This window comes from Oreochromis aureus, linkage group 16 (genome assembly GCF_013358895.1).
Source record: "Oreochromis aureus strain Israel breed Guangdong linkage group 16, ZZ_aureus, whole genome shotgun sequence".
Classification (NCBI taxonomy): domain Eukaryota; kingdom Metazoa; phylum Chordata; class Actinopteri; order Cichliformes; family Cichlidae; genus Oreochromis; species Oreochromis aureus.
The window spans coordinates 17,476,201-17,503,740 of NC_052957.1; the positions used below are offsets into that span (position 1 = coordinate 17,476,201).

At 42.9% G+C, this 27,540-nt stretch overlaps 1 protein-coding gene and 1 pseudogene across 3 annotated transcripts in view; one reads left to right on the top strand and one right to left on the bottom strand.

Moving 5' to 3' along the window:
* LOC116322975 (FERM, ARHGEF and pleckstrin domain-containing protein 1-like) overlaps positions 1–27,280 on the bottom strand; it is a 60,950-nt gene extending 33,670 nt beyond the window's left edge. The window contains exons 1-2 of one of the 3 annotated variants that reach the window (XM_039600243.1): positions 27,007–27,280; positions 23,511–23,717 (exon numbers count right to left, since the gene is read on the bottom strand). In XM_039600243.1, the coding sequence (XP_039456177.1) occupies positions 23,511–23,690 (180 nt within the window). In that variant the 5' untranslated portion in view covers positions 23,691–23,717; positions 27,007–27,280. The remainder of the gene's footprint in view (positions 1–23,510; positions 23,718–27,006) is intronic. The other 2 variants (XM_039600242.1, XM_031743226.2) reach the window with 2 other exon arrangements.
* On the top strand, positions 3,496–3,614 carry LOC116323072 (annotated as a pseudogene).
* Positions 27,281–27,540: the final 260 nt, after the last annotated feature.

The following is a 27,540-nucleotide window of genomic DNA, read 5'->3' on the forward strand; positions in this document are numbered from 1 at the left end:
CAGGAGTCAGGGCTGCAAGAACCATATTGATTTTGCATAAAGTACAATTAAGTGTCCTCTTGTGGCCATTGCGCTGCTGAATATCTGTGCATCTGCGCAAAGACCTCCCACTGTCAGTCGCTGCACCACAAATTAGCACAGTTGCGGGTTTGCATCGTTAGTGGAGACGGTAAACAAGCAGCAGCAGAAACTCAACCAAACATGCCAGCATGCTTTGCAAAGATAAAGCTACGGTGCTACGTTAAACCCACACTGAGCCAACACAACGCAAAGTCCTATCAGGCCTTAACCTAACACTGAGCATAATTAAAATATGCAAGAGGGCAAGAGCGGGTTTTAAGGCAGCTGGAATTACCAAAAAGATTGGCCTCTTTTTTTCTTCTTCATCTGTCCAAATCTCTTTCAGAGTGCCTCAAATTCTGAACCCATGCTGGGTATTCTCCACCAGCACCTCTCTTCAGAGCTGGGGATTACTGTCACTCAGAGGGAGGATGCGTCACTTCACATTTAGGCAGAAACTCCACATTGAGCTAAGCTCGATAAAGGCAGACTGAAGAACAGAATTCGTTTTGTGTCACCGCATTACCATAAGAAATACAAAAAAAGGAAAAAAAAGAATGAGCCCAAAATACATTTGCTGCCAAATAAATAAAATAAAATACAGAAATTCAGTCTCCATCCAGCGTTTTGAGGTCAAGATATTTTTTTTCCAGATTATCAGATGTCGACTCACCAGATTCTAAAGGCTTGCATGCATAAGATATGCAAAAAAACAGCCATTACCTGCAGATTTAAAAGCAAATTGTGTAACTACAGCTGTAAATACAGTTTTCCTGCAAAGGTAATTATCACCACCTGCAGAATTAAGAGACCGTGTGTTCTCTCGCGTAGCTGTGAGTACTGTGGAGCTCTGTACGTGTGCGCAGGCAATCAATAGGTTAATTAGGAGCTTAATTAACTGTAACTGTGAGAGATAACTCCCACAAGGTCAGGCCAATAGGGAGAAAGTGAAAAAGGCAATCCTTTCATATATATATATATATATATATATATATATATATATATATATATATAATCTCAATACAAAAACATGTCAAAGAGGTAATTCTTAATGGTTTAGCACCAGCCATGCCTTGCCTGACCTTTACGTCTGATGGTCTTATTACAGAATACACCAGAGAGCTGAGCAAAAGACATTATCAAGTGAATTATTAGGTTTATGGTAACACCAGCTCCAGCAGTATATCGGGCTGAAGTTAAATGTGATTACCTGTGATGCTTTGGAGACCGAGCGATGTAATAATGGTCTAAATTAATCTGTAACAGATAAAATATCAGCACACGAGGCACGAAACCAAGAAAAAAAATCCCCCATTAAACCCTCATCAGTGCTCTGCATAACAAACTGGAAAAACTACAAGCCACAATCTGTCACAGTGTGCCAGGAACAAACATAACTAAATCAGGGCTACAGTCCAATTTCATGCACCTAGTTCGAGTAAACTCGGCCACTACATGCCAGGATCATTTATATCCCCACAGCGTGTGACGCTTCCCCTCGGCTCAGAATTTTCAAAGCACATCTGCAGTTGAGCATGTTGGATGTTTGTCTCTAAACACACTGTTTCAATATTTTTGGAATATTTATTTTCCTAATTTAACTCTGAGCACTGCTGGGACTGTAAGACAACATGCAAAATCGAAAATTAATATCAGAACAGCAGAACAAACAGCTGTTGATTTAGCAATCTGGGCACTGGCTCCCACGGCTCTGAGACGGGCCAGGTATACTTTACCGAGCTTCCAACCTGCACAAATCCATCAGATGCTAAAAAGATGGGACGCACTCTGGAAAAATTAATATCCAAAGTATGCTAATTAACTGTAAGCAAATGTGCCATGCTGCATGCATAAACAGCAGCTTGCTAACAGAAGCTAATATTGGAGCAGACGTAGTGATCTATATAATCACTGTGATGTCTGCTTGACTAATGCAGTCCTTGAGTTTGGCATTCTAGCCTCTGTAGTGGAGTGGGTCTGACTGCGTGTCTGAATGCCTCAACTTCTTTTTTTTGCCTATTTTACTCTAAATGGGGCCGCAGTTTACCAAATGAGCCTTTAAGGTGTATAACATAAACCCTGAAACTAGCAAGTAAGTACAGAAACTCATCAGGAAGATTTTATGAGATTATGGATCAAGTGAGCCATAGTGTCATTTTCCTACTTAATTAGACCTCATTGCCATTAGAGGAGTCTCCCCTTACTTTCTATATAAATGTATATATACCGTATTTTTTGGACTATAAGGCGCATGAAGCGAAACAAAACAGTCAGATGAGTCAAACTTTACTCAACTCATTCTTCTTGCTTCCACTTCCGTACCATTGATTCATTAATGTTGAATTCTCTCCCAGCTGCTCTATTCCCATGTTGTGGATAGATTATCTCAGTTGTTCTCCTGACTGAAGTTTGGTCTGTTTACAGCATCCTACCATGCGATTGCATTTGTCCCTAACCATCGGGAACCCTCACGTTAACTTTTATTGAGTGGAAAAAAGTTAGCGTTCATCCTCCAGCTTCACTGTGTTTATGTTATGCTAACATAGCTGTGTTGCTAGCGATCGCGTAGCACATCATTATATACCAGCTAGCCCAACTTCAGTAACCCTACAAACATCACTGCTGTTTAGTTTTCTGTCTTCATTTATGTTGAAAGTGATAGCAGAGCTGTACATTTTAATTTATTCAGAAATCTCTCAGTCAAAACATGGTATATTATATTTAGATGGAAACTAGCGCGCTAACTCCCTGCTAACTTCTAACTCGGTTAAATTTCATAAATTCTGTTTTCATGGATGCCTGCATGTTAAACTTAATTTTTACACCTGTTAAAGCAGCAATGTTGATCATTTTATTAAAGATTAAAGAATTTAGACAGTTTTTAACTCTCAGTGATGCCGCAGTGTTCGTTTGACTTTGGGACCTGAAGATGGAGTTTTGGACCCAGATTACTCCGCGAGGCTCCTGACTACGGTAGCCGTAATGCTCCGACAATCCATCAAGTGGTGCGGCTAAGTAACTTACCAAAGTCGCAGTAAAACATTTTTTGACAGATTTTTGAGCGCTGTGTACCACATAAAATCGGTTCGAGGTCAGTAAGCACAACCAGAATTCATACATAAAGCGCACTGTTGATTTTTGAGAAAATTAAGTGGTAAATGGAATGATTCTTATATAGCGCTTTTCTACTGTCCGGGGGTACTCAAAGCGCTGTATACAACATGCCACATTCACCCAAGCACTGTCTCTACACTTAGTGCTTTCTAACTAGATTCACACACATTCATACTCCGATGGATGCATCGGAGAGCAACTTGGGGTTAGTATCTTGCCCAAGGATACTTGACACGCAGACTGGAGGAGCCAGGGATCGAACCACTAACCTTCCGATCAGTAGGTGACCTACTCTACCTCCTGAGCTACAGCCACCCTTTAGCTTTCGGCCATACCACCCTGAGCACTCCCGCTCTCGTCTGATCTCGTAAGCTAAGCAGGGTTGGGCTTGGTTAGTACTTGGATGGGAGACTAGCTGGGAATACCAGGTGCTGTAAAATTAAAGGATCTTAAGTGCGCCTTATTGTGTGAATAATACGGTAGTTGAAATACATTCACTGGCCACTTAGGCCTATTCAACTGCTCATTTACGCAAATATCTAATACGCCAATCACAAAACAGCAACTCTGATCTGAGTATTTTAGAAACTGCTGCACAACCATCTCTAGGGTTTACAGAGAATGGCCCAAAAAAGAGAAGATTTCCGCCCGAAAAAGAGAAGATTTCCGGTGAGCAGCAGTTCTCTGGAAGACAAAGTCTTGTTGATATTAGAGTTCAGACAAGAATAGCCAGACTGCTTCAAGTTGATAAGAAGGCAACTTTTCCTTCTTCTATTGTTTGCTTCATTTAGGGGTCGTCACAGGACATCACTTGTCTCCATCCCTGCCTATCCCTCGTATTGTCCTCTGTCACAGCAACCCGCCTTCACTATATCCATGGATCTTCTCTGTCGTCTTCTTCTTTTCCTCTTGTCTATTCAACATCCTTCTTCCAGTATGTAACTATCCCCCCTCTGCACATGTCCAAACACATGAGCCTTGCCTCTCTAACTACTTGATCTGTTCCACTGATATACACATTTCTAGTTCTGCCATCCATCTCCTGCCTAACATCATGCGTCAACCTGTCCATCAACGCTGCAAACAAGAATGGGCTCAGAGCAGATTTCTTACGTAATCCTTCCCCCACTTTGATCTGTAACTCCTCACCCTTGTCTCTCTGTCCTCACACATGTCCTGCACCACCCTCACATACTTATGTGCCACTCCACAGTTCCTCTCTCGGCACCCTATCGTACGCTTTCTCTAGTTCTACCAAGACACAGCGCAACTTCTGATGTGCTCTTTCTCGCCATGAAGTCATACTCTCAAGTTATCCTAGCTTTAAAAAATCAGACCTATATCTTCATGGTATGACTCATCAAGTTTATCCCTCTGGTGTTACTACAGCTCTGCACATCACCCTTTTTCTTGAAAATTGATACCAGTAAAATCCATCAGGCCTCCTCTCATTGTTCAGGATTGTGTCAAACCATGTTGTTAAAAAGTCCACTGCCCTCTCTCCTAATCATCTCCATACTGTCTTGCCAGACTCAGAGCCCCTTGGAACTAACTTTTAAATGCCACAGCCTACCAGAGTGTTGTTGCTGACCATGACCATGCCTTTATGACCACACTGTACCCATGCTCTGGTGGCTGCTTCCAGCAAGATGGCACACCATCTCAAACTTATTTCTGGAACAGGACAATAAGTTCATCAGCTCTCAGTCCAACAGAAGATCTTTGGGAACAGGAGATTCACATGATGGAGCTGAAATCTGCAGGCACTATATGATGCCGTCATGTCAATATGGACCAAAATCTCTAAGGAATATTTTCAGCACCTGGCATGAAGAATGAATGAAGTTTACAAGGCAAGACGTGGTCCAACCAGGTACTAGTAAGGCGTATCTAACAAACTGGACAGTCAGTGTATAGGCTGGCACAAAAAACAGTGTGGGGTACTGTTTAAGCCAGCTGATCTTTCAATATCTTTTGTTTTATGAGAGTATAATCAAAAATGTTGGAAGTTTGCACTTTCAGATTCTAAAAATACTGCATGAGCCAAAGCCAGATATGACTGTCCGTTTCTCTTTTGATTTTCCAAATCAATTTTATATCATGCAAATTCAATAGAATCCCATTCAACACACTACCTAATGTGTAGAAAAACAAATGCAACACTGCCAAAGAAAAGCTTTTTCCAGCCTGAACATGTCACTCTGTTCATGATTTGGCACTGTTGAAGCCAACTACTGCCTGGAGTGTAGCATCAACACACTGAATCAAAGTCTGAGAAACCAGCTTTCTGCCTCACCACCAGACTACCACAGATTTTCCTGAGTGGGCTGCACTGTGAGAAAGATGAGACCCGGGAGCTTGTGTGGTGTTTAAGAGATGTTTTTTCCTCCCACGGGTGGAGCAGGCAGGTCTCTGAGGAATACTGTCCTGCTGCATGCTCCTTCCTTTACACATAATCTCCACCGGCAATAAATAAAGACAGGAGCACATGCTCTCTTAGTGGTGAGGCCAATCAATTGGCCTTCTCAAGATTAGCCCTAAACTACTTAGCTCTTAGAGCAGCAAATCCAGAGGCCCTCTGCCCTATGATGCAGTCAGGTAAGTGTCTCTCAGCTGCTATGACCTGACATCCCAAACTTTCAGCGGCTACAAAAGAGCTTCAGCAGCTGAACTGAAATTTGCATGCTTTACCCACTGCTACACAACCTGTACTGGCAAAGTGTCTAATTTTGTACAATATAATAGGTCAAAAGGAATCAGATAAACACAACACAGGTTAATTAATCTATAATTGAGAAAAAACACACCAAAAATAATCAGAGCCCCCCCCCCTTCCCCAAAGAAATCAATAAGTCAAAGATCACATTTAAGCACTTTAATATATTCACACTGAAACTCTAATTATCTCCTGGCCGCCAGTCAGCTGGGATTTCCTTGTCAGAATATAGATTACCTAAGAACACACAGACCTAGAGAGCAGAGCCTCGGACCAAACCTGCCGCTTCCCGTGGATGAGGATTAAGGTCAACAACCGAGGAATCACCCTCAGTTTATAAATGCACCAGTGATATAACCAGGCTACCGAAGCACATGTGTTCAAAGCACAAATGCACAATGCAGAGGTATCTGATTAAAAGTCCAATTAAGCCTGGCTTGTATTCTCTTTTTTTTCTCTTGACTTAAGATGTGGCTTTGAGATGACAATAACAGGTGCTTCAAAAAAAAGCAGCTGGTAGTACTTAGGCACAGCGGTTGTTGGAGCCAAATGCTGTTAACACTCAGATAATGGTCATGCGAACATGCGGCTGTTTTGAGGGAATAATGTTGGCTCTGTTCATCATCTTAGTTGACTGCACTTACACGCTCACGTTTGCTAATTAGCACAAGATATAAGAATCTGAAAACAAAAAAAGGTCAGCGCAGGGATTCTTCAGGACCCGGAGCAACCATCAGTATAATTCATCTTGAGGGGGGAATCAATTCTTCTTCTGTCCTCTGCTCCCTTTAGGGGTTCCCACGGCAGATCATCTACCGCCCTTTCATCCTATCCTTCCTTGCGCCAACCGTCTGCATGTCCTCCTTCACTAGATCCATGAATCTTCTCTGTGGTGTTCCTCTCTTGCTCCTGCCTGCCAGGTCCATATTCAACAACCTTTATCCAGTATATCCACTACCACTCCTCTGGGCATGTCAAACAATATCACCCCTTTGCTCTAACTTTAGCCATGAATGCTGGTGCCAAATTTATTTTTTCGAGATTTAGGCTTTAAAACCAACTTCTAGGACATTACCAACATCATCAGAATGTATGACATGTATGGACAAAACTCTGAGGCTATATATCAAGAAGTAGATTTTGCAGGATCTGGTTTGTTGTCTTGCGTGCCATGGATATCTGTATCAATCCATCCAATACAGAACGTCCTGGTTTAAGTGAATTCTCTGAAGAACTCAAAGACTCGGTGCTATCTAAATCAGATTCGCGCAGCATAAAGTAAAGTGCACAATGTCATTGTTTGTTGTTCTCTGGGGAGGCCCTTCAGAGTGCCTCCATTATACCATGTTGGAAACATACCAGAAGAAGTCAGCAGCTGCTAAATCAGTTACAGACACCACTGGTGGGATTTAAAAAAACAGAAAGACATTTCGCTGCGTGTGCTCTTGTTGTGTTTTTCCTCTGTTTGGACTGACACTGAATGTGTGAACAGCTGTACTTATTTTTGAGGAAAAAATAAGCATTTTGGTGCGAGACCTGTGTTGGCTTCATAAACTTTGCAAAGCTGCATTACACTGCACATTTCAATATAGCAGAGTTTAAATCTTCTGCACTCTGCATGAACCTGTAGCTGTCTCCAGAGGATGACAAATATAGTCCTGGTCCTGAGGTAGAAGCTCACATTTAAGAGTGTTGGTAGAGAAACTCGAGCAGAGAAATAAGCCAGCAAATGAATGAAAGAGCAGACAGAGGCTCAGTAAAGGCAGCTGTTGCTGTGCGTCTGCAGGCTGAGTCGCCGGGACTAGAGAATACCCGTTTTTCTACTGGCAGATGGAGCGTGACCAAGAACCATGGCAAGAAAACTGTGATTCCTGTAATCTGAGGGGAAAAAATCAGCTGAAGGAAGGCTTGCGGTTAAGCAAATAGTAAGCAATTATAAAATGATGACAGATCAATCTTTCCATGGTGTGATGCGTGCTCTACTTTTAGAGGCATGGTTTACGCTATTTTGCTGTGTAATAATGCTGTAATTACTGTGGCCACTTCAGGGATCTTTGGAAGTTAAAATACGGTGGTGCAAATGTTACACCCAGCTCATGGCTTTTCAAGCACACCCAAAAACCATTTCTGTACACTGTATTGTGAGCACTACAACATCTGCCCGAGGAAATGTGCACAATGGACTCATGCTTTAGAGTGCCGGAGCTGAAGGGTTTTCAGAGAGTGAAACAACCCACTCTGACTAATTTAGCCATTCATAAACAATGGATGAGGGGTTAACATGAGTGTTTCTGTGAGTAAGAGGTTTAAAACGCGATCTCTCGTAGGTGTGTGAAGTTTAAATGCGGGTCTGGGGTTTGTCTCACCGAGAGAGATTAGCACTCAAAGCAACCGAGGTTTTCAGTCTCGCAATGCTGCCTCGCTTTTTAACTGAGCGGAAGATATCCATGGTAACCTCTTGGATGTGGCATGGCGACTCTGCTCTGGTGGCGGCTCAAAAATGTGTCGAGAGTCACTCTCTTAGCCAACCGACTCGGTGAAATGATTTTTCCAAAGCATCGACGCAAACACCAACATGAGTGAGACAATTTGTCAACTGTGGCCATGAAACAGATCGCTTCTGTCTTTTAGAAAAGGGTTCCAGCACAGCGAGGAAACAATCTGTATCATTTGACCAAAAACATCTATAAACAGGCTGTCATCAGCTGTTTAAGCCGTAATTATCTTCTGCCGTTTTTCGCATTTTTAGTAGTCTATGTGGGATTTCTGAGCGTTATTGCAACTACTAAGCAACAGCTCTTCTTGTTGGTACACAAATGCACTGTGTTGCCTTCTGCATTAAAGAAATGGAAACAAATGGCTCCTTGGAAGCAAACATAAAGGGTGCTTCAAGACCTTTGCACAGTAATGTACAATATCTCATTCTTGAACTGTGGGGAACGGATTAATGCGCAGTCCTATAGGTGCTCTGACCCTATTCTGCTTATAAGCCAATAGTGGTGATAACACCGGCAACAATCCCTCACAGATAATGGACGTATACACAGTATAGGCTCGATATTTAGCAAGAATTCCTGGATTCTGTTGAATCAGCCATCAGCTGTTGCTTTTCTTCTTTGTCAGCTATTTGAAACTTCTGGTTGTTTGTAGAAGAAAAACGACAGGTTACTGACGTTGTACGGCAGTACACAAAGACACCAAACATCCTTCACCTCCCACTTTTAACATAAAGGAGGAACTACTTCATGAACCACTCTGCAGCACAATGAACATTTGGGGATGGAAAGTAGTTCCATTAGTGCATTCTGTGTTCTCTGCAGCTATTTCTATTACTTGCCTGTATATTAGCTGTTTGCTCACTGTCTACGTTTTGCTGCCGTAATAGCCCACTTTGCTTGAGATTGTTCTTGATCGACTGATGTGACCGTCTCTGGTGGAACACCACATGCTGGGTTGGGCTAGCAAGCTCCAAGTCTCTGATTTCTGCTCTTTTTTTCATGGAATCTGTCTCCTGTCCGTCTTCACCAGAGCAGGAATGCAACATTTTCAATAACCAGGAAAAAGGCAGGAAAAGAGGGCAAGAGGTCATCATTTTTGCGAAATTACGCTACCGTACTACTTTGTTTACTCAGCATTGTTCGCCACAAATGCTGGGCTTATTCAAACCCCATGGTTCACATCTGACTGCGGAGTGTAATCACCTACTTACATTACGGTCATTCAAGTGCAATTTCTCTGACTAAACAGGCTAAATGCTTCCATGCTGCCTCTCTGTCTAAAGGAGGTCAACTGAGCCTATGTGAACGAGCACCCAGACAACATTGCTCCATAATGACTCCGAATGAAATAAAGCAAGTGAGTCACCCAGTACGACAAGACCTGTGTCTCCAGAGAAACGTCACCACAAGATAAAATATCCCCAATTCTGCTCCTCTAAAAGTTATCAAACAGCTTGACTCTCTTATTGGACTCGTGTGGTTGACGAGGACACAAACAGGAAAGCTTCATTCTGGCTTTGACAAAAGGCAACTTGAACTGGCTATCCTGCAAACACTTGGCATGACAAGTTCTCTGAAGGAGTGCTCCGAAGACCTAAAGTTCCCTGAACAGGCCGATCCCAACCCCTGCTGGTTGTCTGAAAGCAGACGTCCCCTGGAATGAATCCTCTGTTATCACGGAGCTCTGAGTCTTTTTGCTCCAGACTTCTGCGCATCGCTTTTCAATAGAGACGGACGAAAAGCTCAAGAGCGGCAGGACTAAAGGTCAAAGGAGCCCAATCACGCATAAAAGAAAAGTGAGAACCCCCCCCCCCCCCAAAAAAAAAACTTTCAAGTTTGGGTCCTCCAGGACAAATGATAACTTTTGGTTTGCTAGTCTCCAAAGTAGATTATGCAACAGTTTCCACTTTAATAACGAGGGGTAAGAGAGGGCAGCTCTGTCATGGCAGACGCTCTCCGGTGGGCGTAAGTACAGCTGGGGTTTCTGGTTTAAATAGTTCCCTCCCTCCATCTTTCTCTCTCTCTCTCGCTCTCTCTCTCTCACACACACACACACATGCTCTCATGTCCCTCCCTCAATCTCTGCTTCATTCACCCTGACTCTTCCTCCCACACGTTTCTTCTATTTACCCACGAGACCCCAAATTCAATTACAGTCAGGGTGCCGTGGGAGGCAGACTCAGGTGCAGCTGAAAGGCATTCTCATACACAACATGTTGGACAACTGCATCATGGGAGTGACTTCACTGCAGGCAGAGCTACAGCGCTGACCAAACGCACAGCCTTCAGCACTTTTTTACGTTTTAATTACCCATCAAGTATCGCAGAAAATAACAGGAGAAAAAGAAGGGCAGCACATGTGTTGCACCAATTTCTAACTGATAAGAAGATTTCAGCAGGAGAGCAACAGAGGTACAGCCACAGCACCTGGAGTGGATAAGGATAATCCCATGATATCACACTGCTAGTCCGTTCTGACATGTTAATTAGCCCTCCGAATCTCAATGAGAAATTCATAATTTATTGAAGAGGGGCACTGCTGCCGTGAAGCTGCTGTGCAGCCGAGGCAAACCAGCTCTCGTGAGGGTTTCACCCTTTATCTGAGACCAGAAGGACATCACAGGGAAGAGTGCGGGCTCACTAAGAGCGGCACGGCCGCCACACCCATCACGAGCTGTGATGTCTACCTACCCCGCTGCTACTCAGTCAGTGGGATACAGCAGTTCAAGAGCTTAATGAAAAGCGAGCCCATCGAAGCTGCAGTCAAACGGCGTGTGGAAATGAAAAGTCAGAGGATCCCCCGTCTTCACGAGTTGGTCACGAGACGAAAGGAATCACGGGTAATGTTTGCGTTCGCCTCGTCCTTTCTTTGTAAACTGACAGCAGGCAAATGGTCACATCGGCAGATAGAGTCGACCGTCGCCGCTGTGTGAACCAAACAAATACGACGATCCTCCACAAAGAGATATCCATCTTGGTTACCATAGGAACAAGACTTATTATAAAGGCATCAGTTTTCCCAAAGCACCTGTGCACAGTATAGGAAGCAGAGCAGCATAATATTGTCAGGCACAACATGACAGCGTCGGTGACAGCTTTCATCAGTGGCTCTGTGCTGTTTCACTCTCTGTCTCCACGAAATAGTGTGGATAATGTACGGGGAACTGAAATCTACATTTATAGCTGTGTTTACACTGTCGCCTGTTTGCTTTTGCTTTACAGGGAATTGAGGGGTTACATGTAATGGAAATATTTGCCATGCAAGAGCTCCACTAATACAAGTGCTCTCTATTTGCCTCATAGGAAAAATGGCCAAAATATTTCTGACACAACATTTCCTTTCATTATTGATTAATATAGAGATTATGTTTCAATATTAATAAATGTTTATGTTGATCAAGAATGTTAAAATTGGTTCAGGGGGTTGGGAAGCTCATCTTGTAACCGGAAGGTTGCCGGTTCAATCCCCAGCTCTGTCTGTCTTGGTTGTTGTGTCCTTGGGAAAGACACTTCACCTACTGGTGGTGGCCAGAGGGGCCAATGGCGTGATATGGCAGCCTCGCTTCTGTCAATCTGCCCCAGGGCAGCTGTGGCTACAACTGTAGCTTGCCTCCACCAGTGTGTGTGTATGAATAGTGGAATTGTAAAGCGCTTTGAGGGTCTCAAAAAGCGCTATATAAATGTAATCCATTATTATTATAACTTCACAAAGTTAATCCCAAAAAACCCCATTATTTAGCTAAGTTGTTCCGAAGTAAAGCCAAAGATGTGCTCTGGTATTTCTTCACCATACTCAGTCAAAATCACACAACCGTTTGGTCATCCTTCTTTGGGAAAATCCTCTGATAGGCGAACACCCACAGTTCATAAGCGGTGCGAGGATCCAAGACCGTTAATGTTTCATGTTAGGTTTGACCAAATGCTGCTACAGCTCTGAAAGGCAGAAACTGGGTTTAAAACATATTGGCATCTCTATTCATTATCTACTGTAATTTCCTCTTTTTTGCAAGACTAATTTCCTTGCACGCTTAGCTGCAGCTTAAAGGCAAAACCTCTGGTGTATGTAATATGCAGAATCTGTAGGCAGGGACAGATATTTTGTTCTGAAAGCTTTGTGGGTTGTGTTTGAAGACTTTTACGTGTTTGAGTGGGCTTCGACCCCATGCAGGTAAACAGACTTTGCAGGCAGCAAAAGATGGCCTGATTTTCATGAATTTCAAACCCATCCGCTGCTGTCTGATTATTTAATTGATTTACATGTATTAACAATGACCAGAGCAAGAAAAAGGAAGATCAGCGCACTACTATTTGGATGCAGGAAACACTTGAAATCCTGGAAAACTGGTTTTCCTGGCAGACTGTCATGTACCTGACTCAGATTGATATGAAAACCACAGATGGAAACTAAGTATACACAGATATTGTAGTTTTACATCATACTAATTTACAGAATATTAAATATGGTTGTTTTTGTTTACATCAAATCATTATATGGTATCATTTTGAATGCCTTGATATTAATTAAATGGGCTATTCCACAATCCTTTAAGGTATACCTGATATTTATCTGATAAAAATACCGTCTTCCTTTTATCAGTATGTGTCTCTTCACATATTAGTATTCTTAGCCATCAGTTACCAGATAATTCCTGCTGTAGCGCTTCTCCCGTGGCTCTCATCCTAAATGACCTGATTAAATTTCAGGATGTGGGGGACAACAACCCCCGCCACCCTCACAAAAACCCCTCTGTGGGATTTCAATTTCATGCCATGAGAAAAAGGCAACCGAGGGTTCAGAGTTCATGTGAGGAAAGCATGAGAATATTTCCTGGCAGAAGACAGTAAGTCAGTGCAACAATGATGCAAGACGCATGAATGCCACCGTTATTTTTGATCTTTTTTCCCCCGTCCTCAATCTGTATCAGGCACCAGTGGAACATCTGATGCAGGCTTTCATCTTTTCACTGCATGTCTCAGCTTTTAAAAACCACACAAATCTTCCATTTATTTGACTTATTTATTTATTTTTATAGTCAAACTGAGCATATGACCCCCGCCCCCCTCTCCCAAAATCCTTGCCATCCCAAACACAATGCCATCTCTCAGGGGAAACTGGGTCAATCAGCAGTGAAACGAAGACGAGCTAATAATGCCCCACAACTTATTGTGAGTCACATTTTAAGTCAGAGGTTTTTGAACGCAAAAAAAAAAGAAAAGCGATGAGGGCTGCGTCTCCTTCCTGAATGTGTTACTCATAAATGATGTGCAGCAGTGAATCCCCACGCCAGCGCCCTGCTCTCATATTAATGCTCCGCATGGAAACCCCCCACCCCTCAACCCAAGATCCCCGCTTCTTCCTCCCTCCACCCCTTCCCGAGCAGATATCAGTGGAAGACAGAACTCTGCAGCACGGCGGCCGGATCAGACGCTCCTCACCCACCTCTCTGCGTAGCCATGGCAACCCACACATAGACCGGCATGATTACATGTGCCCTTTCAAACAAGAACTCGTAGAGTGTTGAAATTCGATGTATGTGCACAGAAAGAACATCAGCCGGGGATCCAAACTAACACCTCGGAGGGTTCACGTCCTGCCGCTCAAAGGTCGCGACAGTTGTGCCGGCGAGGCGCTCTCTAACAGCGGAGGGAGGGATGATAAACGACAAATAATTCCTTTCCGTGGCAGGGAGCCACATGAGGCAGCTGCGTGTGTTTTCTAAGAGTGAATAACAACAGATTAAAGTTGGCTGAAGCAGTACTATCAGGAGAGCGGCGCTTAAGAACAGAAAAAAGAAATGTTTCTATTTTAAGGCTCCCAAAAGAGAACAAATGTAATATATAAGCAGAACAGACAAATATCACATGCCCGGATGCTTGTGATTCCCAGTCTCCTTGCGGTACCGGCGCCTCTTTCTAATTGTCTCCCCAGCCAGGTTGCAAACACTTTTCTCGGGTGACATGCAAGATAAAAATCAGAGAGCTGCTATTTATCTGGAAGCTCTCTCCAATGAATCCCCTCATTCACAAAGACCGAGCTTGCTCTAACAGGGGATGGAGAGATTGCCATGGTCACCATCTCCTCATTGGCCACAATAGATGCACACAATATAAGCCAAAAAAAAAAAGCTACTAGAGTAACTACACAGTTAATTTAAGGAGATCTGGTTTTCACTCATGCATGACTCATATCAGCAAGAGGAGAGTGACAGTAATGGGTTTAGAAAACTCATTGACATGGTGTAAAAGGTAGGGGAGAGTTGGATGTGTTGCTCTGTGTATCATAGCTGCTGCCCCATTCCCCCGAATGCTCTAACAGCCAATCAAATCCCATTTGTATTTGCATTCAGCCAATGACAGCTCATCAAAAAACGCTGGTGCCAAATCATCCTCTGTGCACAAATCATTCAACCACTACCTCTGTCAGTTCTCCCCCCTAAAGCGCCGGGAGGCTGGGGGGAAGCAGAGCGTGTCCCCAGCGCAGCTCCGAATTTAACAGGATTTAGCACACTGCTCCCAGACTAGACCGTCTTCCTCTCTCTTAGCTCTGCCTCCCTTTCCGCTCCACGTGTCATGTTTATAAATACAGAACATGAAACGTGCGTTATGCGCGCAGATAATACGCATGTTGAATTTCAGTGGTGTCGACCCGTCCCGCTGTGCAGACACAAAAGATTTCAGAGACTCCCTTTGCATAAATACATTGAGCTTGGAGTGGAAATCTAGGCTGATTGCTTTCTATCCCAGTTAGTATTTATGCACGTTATTAACAACAACCGTCAGAGAAAATATGCTGATGTATTTAAAGTCATCGATAAAAGATCAAGCAGAAGGTTTTCAGTAATGCAGTTTAGACACAAATGAGCTATAATATAAAACAGGTAAATATGAATACACCTGTTATTCCCGGCTATAGTGCTGCAGTCAACTGCGACTAACAGTTATTTCCATTACTGACAGATGAGCTATTTCTGTGCAATCAGTCAAACAGTGACAATTATTGATTAGTTTCCCAAACTAGAGATTAACTCATCATTAAATTGTCTTTACGTTTGACCCGTCTTTTACTAAATTCACATACTAAGAGGCTAGAACTACTGCAGGTCTGCATATGTGCTTAAAATGTGCCAGTAATGATTATTCAAATATTAAAATAGATTCAGATTCATTCCCTTTTGGTCTGTATGGCTAATCTGTCATCTGAAATTGGCAGCACTGGTATAGGCTTTAGGGCTTCCTCGTATCTGACTCTGCATGATTAAATTACCATAATTGTTTTAAAGAGATAGAGCAAATGTATATAAGCCATTAGGGTGGAGATTCTTGGTACCAGAAGTTTTATGGTTTCCATTTTTAGTCCTCTTATAGTCCATTTGCACTGACCAAACACACAGCAGGCTTTAGTTGGATGCAGCTGAACAACGCTCTGTGTAGAGAGCAAAGCCATCTTGAAATCAGCTTTTAAAATGTAGCTTTTTATTTGATTTATTTAGCATATTTAAAACTTATCAGCATACATAACAAACGAGCAGCTCGTGGAAAATGAATGTTGACCCAGATATTCAACTGATGCACCAAGAAACCCCAAACTGAAACTACCATGACTGTCATTTTTAATAACGAGTAAACATTTAGGAAAACGTATGCGTCGCGCCACAGCTTCGTAACATGTGTATAACACCACGACTAATGGACGGCTTCGTGCAATTAATTAACTGTATTGTACACTAATGACAGTGGATTGAATGTCAGATTTAACAAGTACACTGATCGGTACGTGCTGCATTTGCCAATCCCATTGCTTCCTTTTTATTAAGATCAATGTTCAGAATGGAGCTATTTATGCACCCCTGGTACTCGACTCTCCATATGCATCTGGGCGTCGCTCCACAGGTGTGTACTTGTCCTCACTGCCGGTCAGTCAGTCAATGAACAACCATACATAAGCTGTTTAAGACCGAGCTGAAAGAAGCCCTTTATCGTGCTTCTGCTCATTAAGTCAGGACCTCATTGCCATTCAGCTGACAACAAGGCACACTAGAGCTCCTCTAATTGCTTCTCATCACAATGAATGGGTGACAGCATATGGGGAGAAAAGTGGAGAGTGGCCGGATGATGCTAAGCCCTCTGGACTGGTGTGAGAGTAGGCTTGTTCTAAAGAAGGTCCTCTCCTTTGTGACACAGCCCTCTTTTAGCCCGGGTGGCCCCTGCTTCCCCGGTTTCCTCTGAACGCTTTCACTTAAGAGGATGAGAGAGAGAGAAATCACATCCAGCAACAGAAAATAGGTTAAATATAGCTGTCTGCGTTCATATTTAGCATAAATCTAGTCAGTGAAACATTCTTGATTAATTTTTTATCATTTCACACTAAAAGGATGCCTAAAAAAAGTGGAAATGGATCCAGCATCCTAATTTAGTTATGTAAACTTTAAAATGTTGTGCGTTACATATGTCAGACTGACAGACTCTCAGACAGCGTCGTGATAATCAGGCAGCAGCATTTTCTGCAGGATACCCGTAATAGCTACAGAGCCTTGCCATCTTCTCCTCTTCTGCTGTGCTACATCTTCTTCTTTGCCCCTCCCCTAAAAACACATGTACTTGCAAACACAAGCACAAATCATGAGACAAGCTAGTGCAACCACAAATGACCGCAAAACAAGGCTCTCACACTGTGCTGAAACAAGGCCACATAAATCAGGTAATTTCATTTTATTATTCCTATTTATTGATTCATTTTTGTCCCCCTGTGGCTTCGTGTGGGGAAAGGAGTTTCACTGGGGGAGGGAGGGAGTAGGCTTCCACCTTAAGACAATGGTAGGAGAAGCACCGAACACCAGTGGGGCGTTCATTAACATGTTTATTTTTATCCACTGATTTGTAATCTAAACTGATGGCTCAAACTCTGATGCTGAACACATCAACACCCCCGAGATTCACCAACAACACGCTGTGTTCAGAAAACAATCTTGCGAACATTTTGCACCACATTCTCATTTTCTGCTATTGTACAACAGCTCGGGGCTTTGAAAAGTCGAAAAGAAGGGTGATAGAGTGAGTATGAAGTCAAAAAGTAACATAAATCAGCTCAAAACCTCAAGAGGATGCAGTGTTGGGCAACAATTACAATAAACTTAATTTTTATAGTATTTTTCCAAACCAGAATTACAAGATCCTTAAACGAAATCTGCAAAAATAGCAGCATTAAACCATTTCAAAATATATAAAACGAGAGGAAAAGAAAAGAGAATTACAAGGCTATGGTTAAATGTTATACAGCTTGTCAATGCAGGTGGGTTTTTGAAAGTTGTTTAAAGCAGGGAACTGATTAAGCTGATCTAAAGGTAAGAAGAAGTTTATTCCATGGCAACTTTGCCATCTGCTTTACGCCTTGACTGTGAAATCTGTAACAGCAACTGATTCCCTGATCTGTGGGATCTGTGTGGTGCAACGTGTTCTCTGAGATATAAAGTGGAGCTACACCATGCAGAGATTTAAATATGATTAATAAATTCTTAAAAAGCAAATAGATGTAAGTGGCCTTGTGCTGCCCTGGTTTGTACCAAGTGTATGCAGGAAACTGCTGCTTTATTTAGGCATGTATACAATGAATTACAATGATGTAATAAAGGTGTGGATAAGGTGTTCAGTTATATTATCATAGAATTGGTTTGACCTTGACAGTAAATCTACATTCACTGGCTACTTTATTTGGTCCAACTGCTCAGTCAAGCAAATATCTAATCAGCCAATCACATGGCTGCAGTTCAGTGCATTTGGGTATGTAAACATGGTGAAGGCGGCCTGCTGGAGTTCAAACCGAGCATCAGAATGGATATGAAAGGCGAATGTGAATGTGGCATGGTTAACGGTGCCAGACAGGCTGGTCTGAGTTTTTCAGAAACTGCTGATCTGCTGGGATTCTCCCACACAGCCAGATGGTTGTGTGGGAATGGTCCAAAAAAACAGAAACTATCCAGTGAGCAGCAGTTCTCTAGGTGGAAATGCCTTATTGATGTCAGAGGTCAGGGGACAATGTCAAGACTGCTTTGAGCTGATAGGAAGGCAACAGTAACTCAAATAACCAAGTGTCACAACCAAGGTATGCAGAAGAGCACACCGATCTGGTACAGCAGCAGAAGACCACACCAGATGCCACTCCTTTAGGCAAAGAACAGAAAACTGAGTCTACAATGCAAAATCGGACAATGGAAGAAAAGAAAAATCTAACATGTCTACTGTGATCTTTAGGTGGAAGGTTTAGAATCTGGAGTAAGCAACATGAACGAATGGATCTATCTAGATCACAAAGAACAAATCACCAAGCATCCAATTAAACCCATCTGGGATGTAGTGGAACAACAGATTCTCATCATGGATGTGTAGCCAAAAACACTGCAGCAATTATGTGATGCTATCATGTCAATATGGGCCAGAATCTGTGAGGGATGTTTCCAGAACTTTGTTAAATCTATGCCACGGAGAATTTCGACAGTTCTGAAGGCAAAAGTGTGTCAAACCCAATACGAGAAAGGTGAAACTAATGAAGTGACCGGTTAGTGTAATGTGTAAAAATACCAAGACTGAACTAGACTTCTAGCATTCCTATTGAAATTGCCCAGATAATGCCCAGCTTACTGGCAAATTGGCAAATAACACCAACATAGTGGCAGTCTATAGTAACTGTTCCAATACTCACAGATTAAGTGAATACTTTGAAGCTGAGGTGACTGAGTGAAATTCAGGTGATCATAATGTAAGAAGTATTCATCCACTGGGGAACAAGAACAACATGTCTATTCAGCAGTTTTGTGTGATGCTTAGCTTGAATAAGAATCACGCCGTGGTTTAATCTAAACCTGTATGTATTGTTGATGTTATTAGTAATTAGGAAAGAAAAAGTATTGCAGTAAAAACCGCATATGGAAAGCAAATTAAAATGCATAGAGATTAAGAGGTTTGTATTTAATTAATTCAGGATTTGCCTCTGCAGGTAGACTTTTAACAGGGGCTGTGACTGTAATGGACAAAGTGAAGTGAAGGCAGGAGAGGACAGACTGCAGTCCTCAGTGGCTCATTATAGTGAGAGAGGAAGACCAGCAGTAGGAGTGCAATATGATAGAAAGAGAGAGAGATGGTATGTGTCTGAATTTCTAATGTTTTGCTAAATCAGAATCAGATTAGATGTATTCCATATAAGGTTGTACCTGATGCTATTCTAGCAGAAAGGTTTGGCCCGATGGATATTCTGAACTCCTTCGTTCATTCACAGGAATGAACATAACTCTCCTCCGCTCTGCCTTCATCATCCCTTCCCCCACATGCCAACCGCTAAATGCATGCTGCAATCACACTCTTCACGGACAAAATCTGCAGAGCTTCCACCAGCCATCAGCAAACATAAGCATCAAAACATCAGTACACACAGTGTCGGCGTATGTTAGCCCGAGGAACGCAAGGCAAGACGGCAGTCTGTCTTCCTGCCCCACTGAATCTAAACCAAAACGGCTTTATTTTCCATCTTCCGCTTTTTTTGGAATTAAACAAAAAAGACGGACTAGATTTTAGTCATGTTATTCAGGAGGCCAGTCTACCGCTGTCCAGGTTTTTGCAGCCAGACTTTATCAGCATCAACACAAGTGTTCACAGCCAGAGTGCTAACTAGGCCACAGCATGGTATGCGACCCATGAGAAGGCTCTGTGGCCCCTTTTTGTTTCTCAACCATCTGATACTCTGCCTGCTGAGGTGGAAACTTACCCCTCTCAAACAGAGGAACGGGAACTGAAGCCTTCGGTATCAGTAACAGGGTGAGGTTAGACATTTTACGTTTTCTTAAAGAGACGCCAAAAAAAAAAAAATTCCTGCCTTGAGTCACTTTGACAATAAAATCATCTGAGATGAGTTGCCTCTTCCTGAACAATGCTGCATGTTCCTGTTGTGAAATAAAAGACTGGATAATTGCTTGACAGATGTGTTTTGTAGACCATGCAGCTATCTCACTTCACTGCTGCGGGGAAGAGATTAACATCAGCACAGTGTGTACAAAGTTGACATATGTCTTCTGTATCTCAGAGATATTTGGGATGCGACTTGGTGAAACAAATTGTAATTACTGCTGAAAGAAAGCAACTCGCTTCAGGCAACTAAATGTGCTTTAAAATTGCTTTACCTCAACTCCAGTAAAAACTCCTTTCTAAGGTTTTAAAGGTCTCCCTCATGCTGCTAAATCTGGTTCTGACTCATTGGGCCATAGACTTGGAGCTTTTGGTGTCCTGTCAGGACGTGGGCGGCTAGTCCTTTGAGTCCTGTGGAGTGTGGAATGGGGACTCCATGAACTGGGCTCGTTCAAGTGGATGCTTGATCTGATTGGGATGTGGGCAGTTTGGAGGTCGGATCAAGTGAGCTTTCGGTTCTTTGTCACACTTCTCGAGTTATTCGTGAGCCAATTTTGCTGTGGGGTGGAGTAAACTGTCCTGCTGTGGGAGACTGCTGCCATCAGGGAGTGCCACTGGTAAGAAGAGCTGCTTAAGAACCATTAGAAACGTGGTAGATGTCAAAGTAACATCCATGTGAACCCCAATCACCCAAGATTTCCCAGTAAAACATTGCAATGTAATGAAATAAATAATATTATTAACTTCCAATGATTTTAATGTTGTGACTGATCAGTGTATACACCGATTGGCAATTCGAAAATAAAGTAACCTTTTGTTTTTAGAAGCTCAACATACTCAAGAAAACAGGAACCTTTGTGACACTGAACTATATGTACATAGTAAATAAATAGATGTGTGTGTATGTATATATGTCTATATATATATATTTATTTTTTTCTTTTTATAATAGATCTTTCCACCCTGAATGCAAGTCAGTGACTGAGATAAATATCTTCTCTGTTGATACCTCTGGGCAAAAAACAACATTCAGGCCACAGAGCTTTTTATCTCAAGTACTGACTTGTGATAAAGGATATAATGTGTGTTAAATTGAGCATGAATAAAGCTTTCTGTTAGCGAGAGCCTTTTGTTACCCTCCCCTGATTCGCAGCCTCAGCTTGTTTCAGGCCAGCTTGGTGAGAAAACGTTGCAAACTCACCATCACGACCACTCAGCTACACAATGAAGGACATTTTAGGGCCTTGCACAAAGGGTCACTTAGATACATTTCTTGTAGTGCACAGTATTTCGTCGTTTAATGTTCTTTTTCACCACTGAAGATCCAAAGTGTCAGCGTGTGTACTCCTTGGCAGTTAGAGTAGTGTTAAACACAGCTTTGGGACACTGAAACGTCATAAAAAATATATTAAACTCTGAGGTTGAGATCACCTTTGTAAGCGGAGCTTCCCATTGCAGGTTTTCCACGGATTGCAAGCCCTGAAGCGGACTGAAAAAAAGATCCCTTCCACTCCTGCTCTAGACTCATATCAAATTTAAGCATCACTGGCTGGATGACATTGCAATTGACAAACTAGCGTGAGAAAAACTATTACAAAAAAAGTAGACAAAAAATAAAAATAGAGTGTAATTAAACAGGATTTCACTGGGAGAACCTAGTGAGCGTTAAGTATTAGAAGAACATATGACACCTCTAGAAAGATTAAGAGTCATGCACTGCCTAAGGAACTGCATTTACCCACACTGCCTTGGGAAACAGCCAAAAGGACACAACCACCCTGCAATGCACACACACTAACTGTCAGTAAAGCTCAGCAACTTCACTGCCGGGGCCCATTCATACACATTAAACAGGTCCTGCGTGGCTGCTGCTGTATCTGTTTCCCTCCATCACTACTTTTCACTATCTACTCATTTCGCTCCACTGTTTTGGGAGGGAACGCTTCTGGTCACAGAATATAGCTCGTTGTTCTACTCTATCCTCAGACAAATACCAGTATTTTCTCTTTCTCCTCCCTGTGTTTCTGCCATTAAATCAAAGTCTGAGAACATCGAGAACACGAGCTGTGGGAGGATAAGATTGTGCAAAATATGTTATCTTCTTCTAAGTGCCTTAAAGGACATAGCTGGTGTTATTTTATATATTGTACTATATTAACACTATCAAGGAAAAGGCCACAGCCATATGCCATCATGCTGAGGCCCATTTTTACTGCCTGACGTACATCTTCGTTTCTGTACATTATATAAGATGTTTTCTTTATTTAATGTTTAGAAATGTTTGTAAGCTGTTACACAAAGTACAAATCAGTTATTGGTCAGGAACTATTTACAACTGCGGATTAACTTGTTCAAATTACTACGTAGGCCAGCAGGAGAGTGTACATGTGAAAAACCTAAACTACACTGCAGTGCTGCCCATGATCATCATAAGAAAATGTGACTTTTGCCTCCAAATCATTTGCTTTATGTTAAAATAATCCAGTTTCTACACAGTGAACATATCTTTTTACATTTTGTTATTGCATTTTTAAGCATTGTGACCAGATAGTAGAAGGCACTTAGCAATTAGTGTCTAATTTTAGCACATCCGCCTTCGCATACTGTGTCCAAATTTAGAGCCATGTGATGAGAACGTTAATCGTCTAAATCCTAAAGTCAAGAATGGAATTCGAATGGGAGCTCAAACAAGACAAATAAGATATATTCTTGTCTCTCTTGTCTGTACCTATCTGCTTTCACTAAATTATCTAAGATAACACCAGTGTTTTGACAGCTTTAAGAAAAGGGATGCTTTGCTCTGCTTCTCTCACTTGGTCTTGTTCAGTCGTGCAACATCATAGCATGGACATGAACTCTCCATGAGTGAGCTGTAAAATCGTGCATCCTTTCCTTGTCATCCATAAAATATTTCCAAGGACCACCTCTGGCCCGTGAGCCGCGTTTTGAGAACCCTGGCAGCAGAAGAATAATTGTGGTGTAGTAATAACGACAGCTGTAGAGCAGATTTGAAACACTTTGGGAGATTAGGAAAGAGTGAGCAGAAATTGAATAACCCACAATAAACTGGAGGAACCCTGACATTACTAAGATCCATCCAGTTTCATTCAACATGCAGTTACCATGCCAACCTGTTACCAGACTGCAGCTGGAATCGGGGAAATGCTTCTTGGCCACGGTGCGATAATGAAAAGTCCCGTTCAACAACAAGAAAAACGATAATAACTCACCGAGATGTCGAAAAGCTCCTCTGTGTCATCCAGCATACGGACCCTGATGGTGACGTGTCGTCCGGGGGGCATGGCCGGAGGTCTGTGCCCGGGGTCTAACGTACTGATGCCAAGGGTCTCTGGAGCTCCGAGGCGCTGCCCTGCGCCAGAGGAGATTGTGTCTGGGTCTGGCTCTGCCATGGTGTGCTGCACTGCTCACTGCTCAGCCTGCATCAAGGGCAAGACAGAAGTCAAGCACAGAAAAACATATTCAACCTAAAGGTAAAAATCTGAAACTCCCGTCTCACAGCATCAGCGATGTATGTGCAGTACAGCCCAATGTCTGCATCAGCTCCCAGAGGACGGGCTGCACGACCTTTCATGTCACACAAAACACAGTAATTGCAAATGCAGTATTTGCACTCGCTGCTAATGGCTGATAATTGTTGCCAGTGGGAGACCCAATTAATCTAAAAAAAAAAAAAAAAAAAAAGGAGTGAGGCAAGTTCTTGATTTCAAAGCACAAATCAGGCAGCCCTAATTTGATTTAACAAATGAATCATGAGGCTAGAGTGTAAAAATCAAAGAGCCGGTAGAATGACAGTTGATTTGGGGAAGTTTTACGACCGGCACATTAAGGCCAGAGACACAGAGACGTACACTTGGGATTTAATAGGTCTCAGAGGGCAGCAAGTCAGACATGTAAAGACGGTGCAGGAGACGCGAAAATAGAATAAACACAGAGTAATAGGAATTAACCGAAAACACTCCAGATGATGAAATAACTATATTGCATCGGTTATCAATAAACTGCAGGTTTAAAGTAGAGATAACAGATAACATACATCGATTTCTTTCCACTTACCCAATTCAGCTGTCATTGGGCAAGCAGGGAAAGAGATGGGGTACACCTCAGACAAGTCACCAGCCAATCAGAGGTAACACAAAGACAGGCAACTGTTCACTTCCACATCCACCAATTAACATAACACGAATGCCTTTTGGGTGTGGGAAGAAGCCCATGATGGCAAAGGGAAAACATCCAACTCCATGCAACCAGGCTCTGTCCCATCCATAACTAATAGATGAATGGCTTCAACGGGCCACAGAAAGTAACTAACATGACAAATATAAATGATGGGTACCATCGCTACAAAGCACCCAGTGCTGGAGGTTCACATCCAAAACCAGAAAGAGCTGGGGTACATCTGGAATGTGGGAAAATCTGCAGTATCACTCAGTCAATGACTCTCCCAGATGGCTGAATGTTTTGGACAAAGTCATGGATTCATTTCGGGTTGACACTTGAGTAGGCCACTATCCCCCCCCCCACCCTGCCACCACGTATCTACAGCCAGATCCCCTTAGGCCCTGCTGTCCTGCTTAATTCTCTCTTCATTACACATTCCAGCAGGCTGATGTCATCCTGAGACCTCACCGAGTGGTTCGTCAGAGTACCGAGGCCAATGGCAGTTGTTCAGCCGCCGCAGAGGTGAATGACTGGTGCCAAGTTTAAGCTGAGAGCTGAATAAGGCATTTCAAAGGAGTGGATAATGTAATCCAGTAGAGTGTGTGGAGAATATAGACCGAGGACAGTGGACACTGTAAATTCTGTAAGATGATGGTGTAGCGATTGATGGCTAGTAGGTCTGCTGACTGTAATTTAAATTTTTTAAATGATGATTGCTGACTGATTGAAAAATCAGTCGGGTGGGTGATAGAAAACTGTGACAAGTGACCAAAAATAAACAGATATTATTTACAAGAAAGAGAAAGGAAACAAGGAAACAGGAAAAAGGCAGTTTTACTTGAGGAATGACTGATTAAATAGGAAACCAATTTTCTGTCAAGTGATTGTTAAGTCTGTCAAGGCCATTCTGTCCAGATGTATTGTGCTCAAAGGCTAACAAAAGTAAAGGACAGTTTGTAATGCAATTAATCAGAAAAGTTCCATCTCTGAGTTCTCTGTTATAAGACCAGTGACTTTGGGGACCATGTTGTATCATTTTCACCTGCCTGTACACTGTCATCACAGCGCAGTGGGTGAGAGATGTTGCTATATTCCAGTTAAAGTGCACGCTCTCTTGGGCTGATCAAAAACAGACCTAAAAGCTGCCACCAGGGCAGTCTGAATGGAAACGAGCATATTTTCCCCAAATCAAGCCCAGTTCTTTTTGACACTTGATCCGAGTGGCCGTCACCGCTCGGTGGCCCTGGCTCTTGATTATTGGCAAGCGTATTATGTCAGCTCTGTAAATTCATGGCTTGCATGACCTGCACATGCATGCCACGTAACCGGACACTCTTCAAACAAGGCACCAGTGAAACCGAGGGCAGTGAAAGAGTAGACTCTGATTATTTCAGTCAGCACGTACCCTCCCCTGCACCAAGCATCATGAATCAACCAGTCATGACTCCGGGTCTGTGTGCCTTTCTGAATAGGTAACACAGGACCAAACAAACACAAAAACAGGCAGTAGTACAGATGGCCTTGTTCCCAGGGCTAGAAAGTGACACAAAGCGTACTCATCCAGGATACAATGCCAAAAGGGACATTTGCAGACCCCTGAGTGTTTCTCAGGGTAAACCTCCCTGCCTTTGAACTTGTTTGCTTGAAATTCCCCACAAGCCTGTAATGTTTAGCTGTGACTGCTGGCTTATTGAGAGTCCAGGGTTGTAACAGTGGCTCCTCTGTGCGCAGAGGCACACAGGGGCCCCTAGATGAAGTCCACAACTGCACAGCTGGAATCCTTTAATGACAGCTGAATGGCCAGAGGCTGTCTACCTGAGAGAAGCTGCTTAACAAAAACACAGAGCTCAATTTCTTCTGTGTTTCGCAAACGACACTGATACATGGGTGTGGCTGGCATTGCCTGAAAGGCTTTAAGTTCTTACTGTACTGCTGGCAATGTGACATACGTCCATTAAGTGAAAGGAATGACAACCAACAGGATACTTGTAACTAAGGCCTATGCAAAAGAGCCTGAATGACTCGAATGGTACAGTCACTACAGACAGCTCAAGGAGTCTGAAGTGTGGTCACACCATAAATATAATGTAGGTTAATAGAGCAGGCTGCTGTAATCCTCGAGACATTATCAGCCAGTACAGTACATGTGACATTAACGCATTGCTCGGACCCACCTGGACAGCCTCTGGAAACTGCTAAATGCACACACCCCGGCACTGTTTGATCTTTTAAATCTTTTAAATGTCACAGAGCGTGCATGGATCGTCTCAGAGAAACGGAACCCCCAACGACTGCGGCGTCTGCACATACTGCTAAGGTATATCTGTGCAATGCAACCCACACTGCAGGGACAGAAAGGACAGTCCCTAGCAACATATAAGGATTTTTCACACGGAGTGATAGTTATTCCCCACCTTCGAAATCCAGCATCACGAAACAACACGGGAAAGATACTCCCAAGACTTAACCCTAATCTCCTCAAACAAGTTGAATCACTTCCCTTAAAGAGCACAGTGAGAGAGAGGACTCGGGCTGCACGATTCTTACCCCCGTGTTTCGAAATGCGGGCTTGTCCACACGAAAGTATTTCCCAGCTGAAGGGGAAGACTACATCCACGTCCGGAAAAATTGGGGGAAAATGAATCCCAGATGAGTTTTAGACACAGCTCGCAGCGATCAGGAGGCTTCCTGCGGTCGCCATGGCGGACGACTGAGTGAGTGAGCCGGGGAGAGACGGGATTACATTGAACCGAGCGGCGGATCCACTCCTGCTGAATTCACTCAGACAATGAAGGAGGTGCAGCAGCACCTCCACCTTCCGAACAGCAGCTGCACACCGAGGAGCAACAGCACCACCCAGCGGCAGCAGCTGTAAAAAACAAATGCAAATTTACATACTGCATTCAAACTTTTTGTCTTTGAACTGTTAAAATGAAAGAATGTCGACCTGTTCCGCACATCAAAGGTGGAAAAGACCTGCATTTACCAAGAGAGTTAAAACATCTTTCATTTTATTCTTTTCTTCACAGTCGGTGATTCGATTAATCCACAGGCTTTGTGTCACTATAGATATAGCTACAC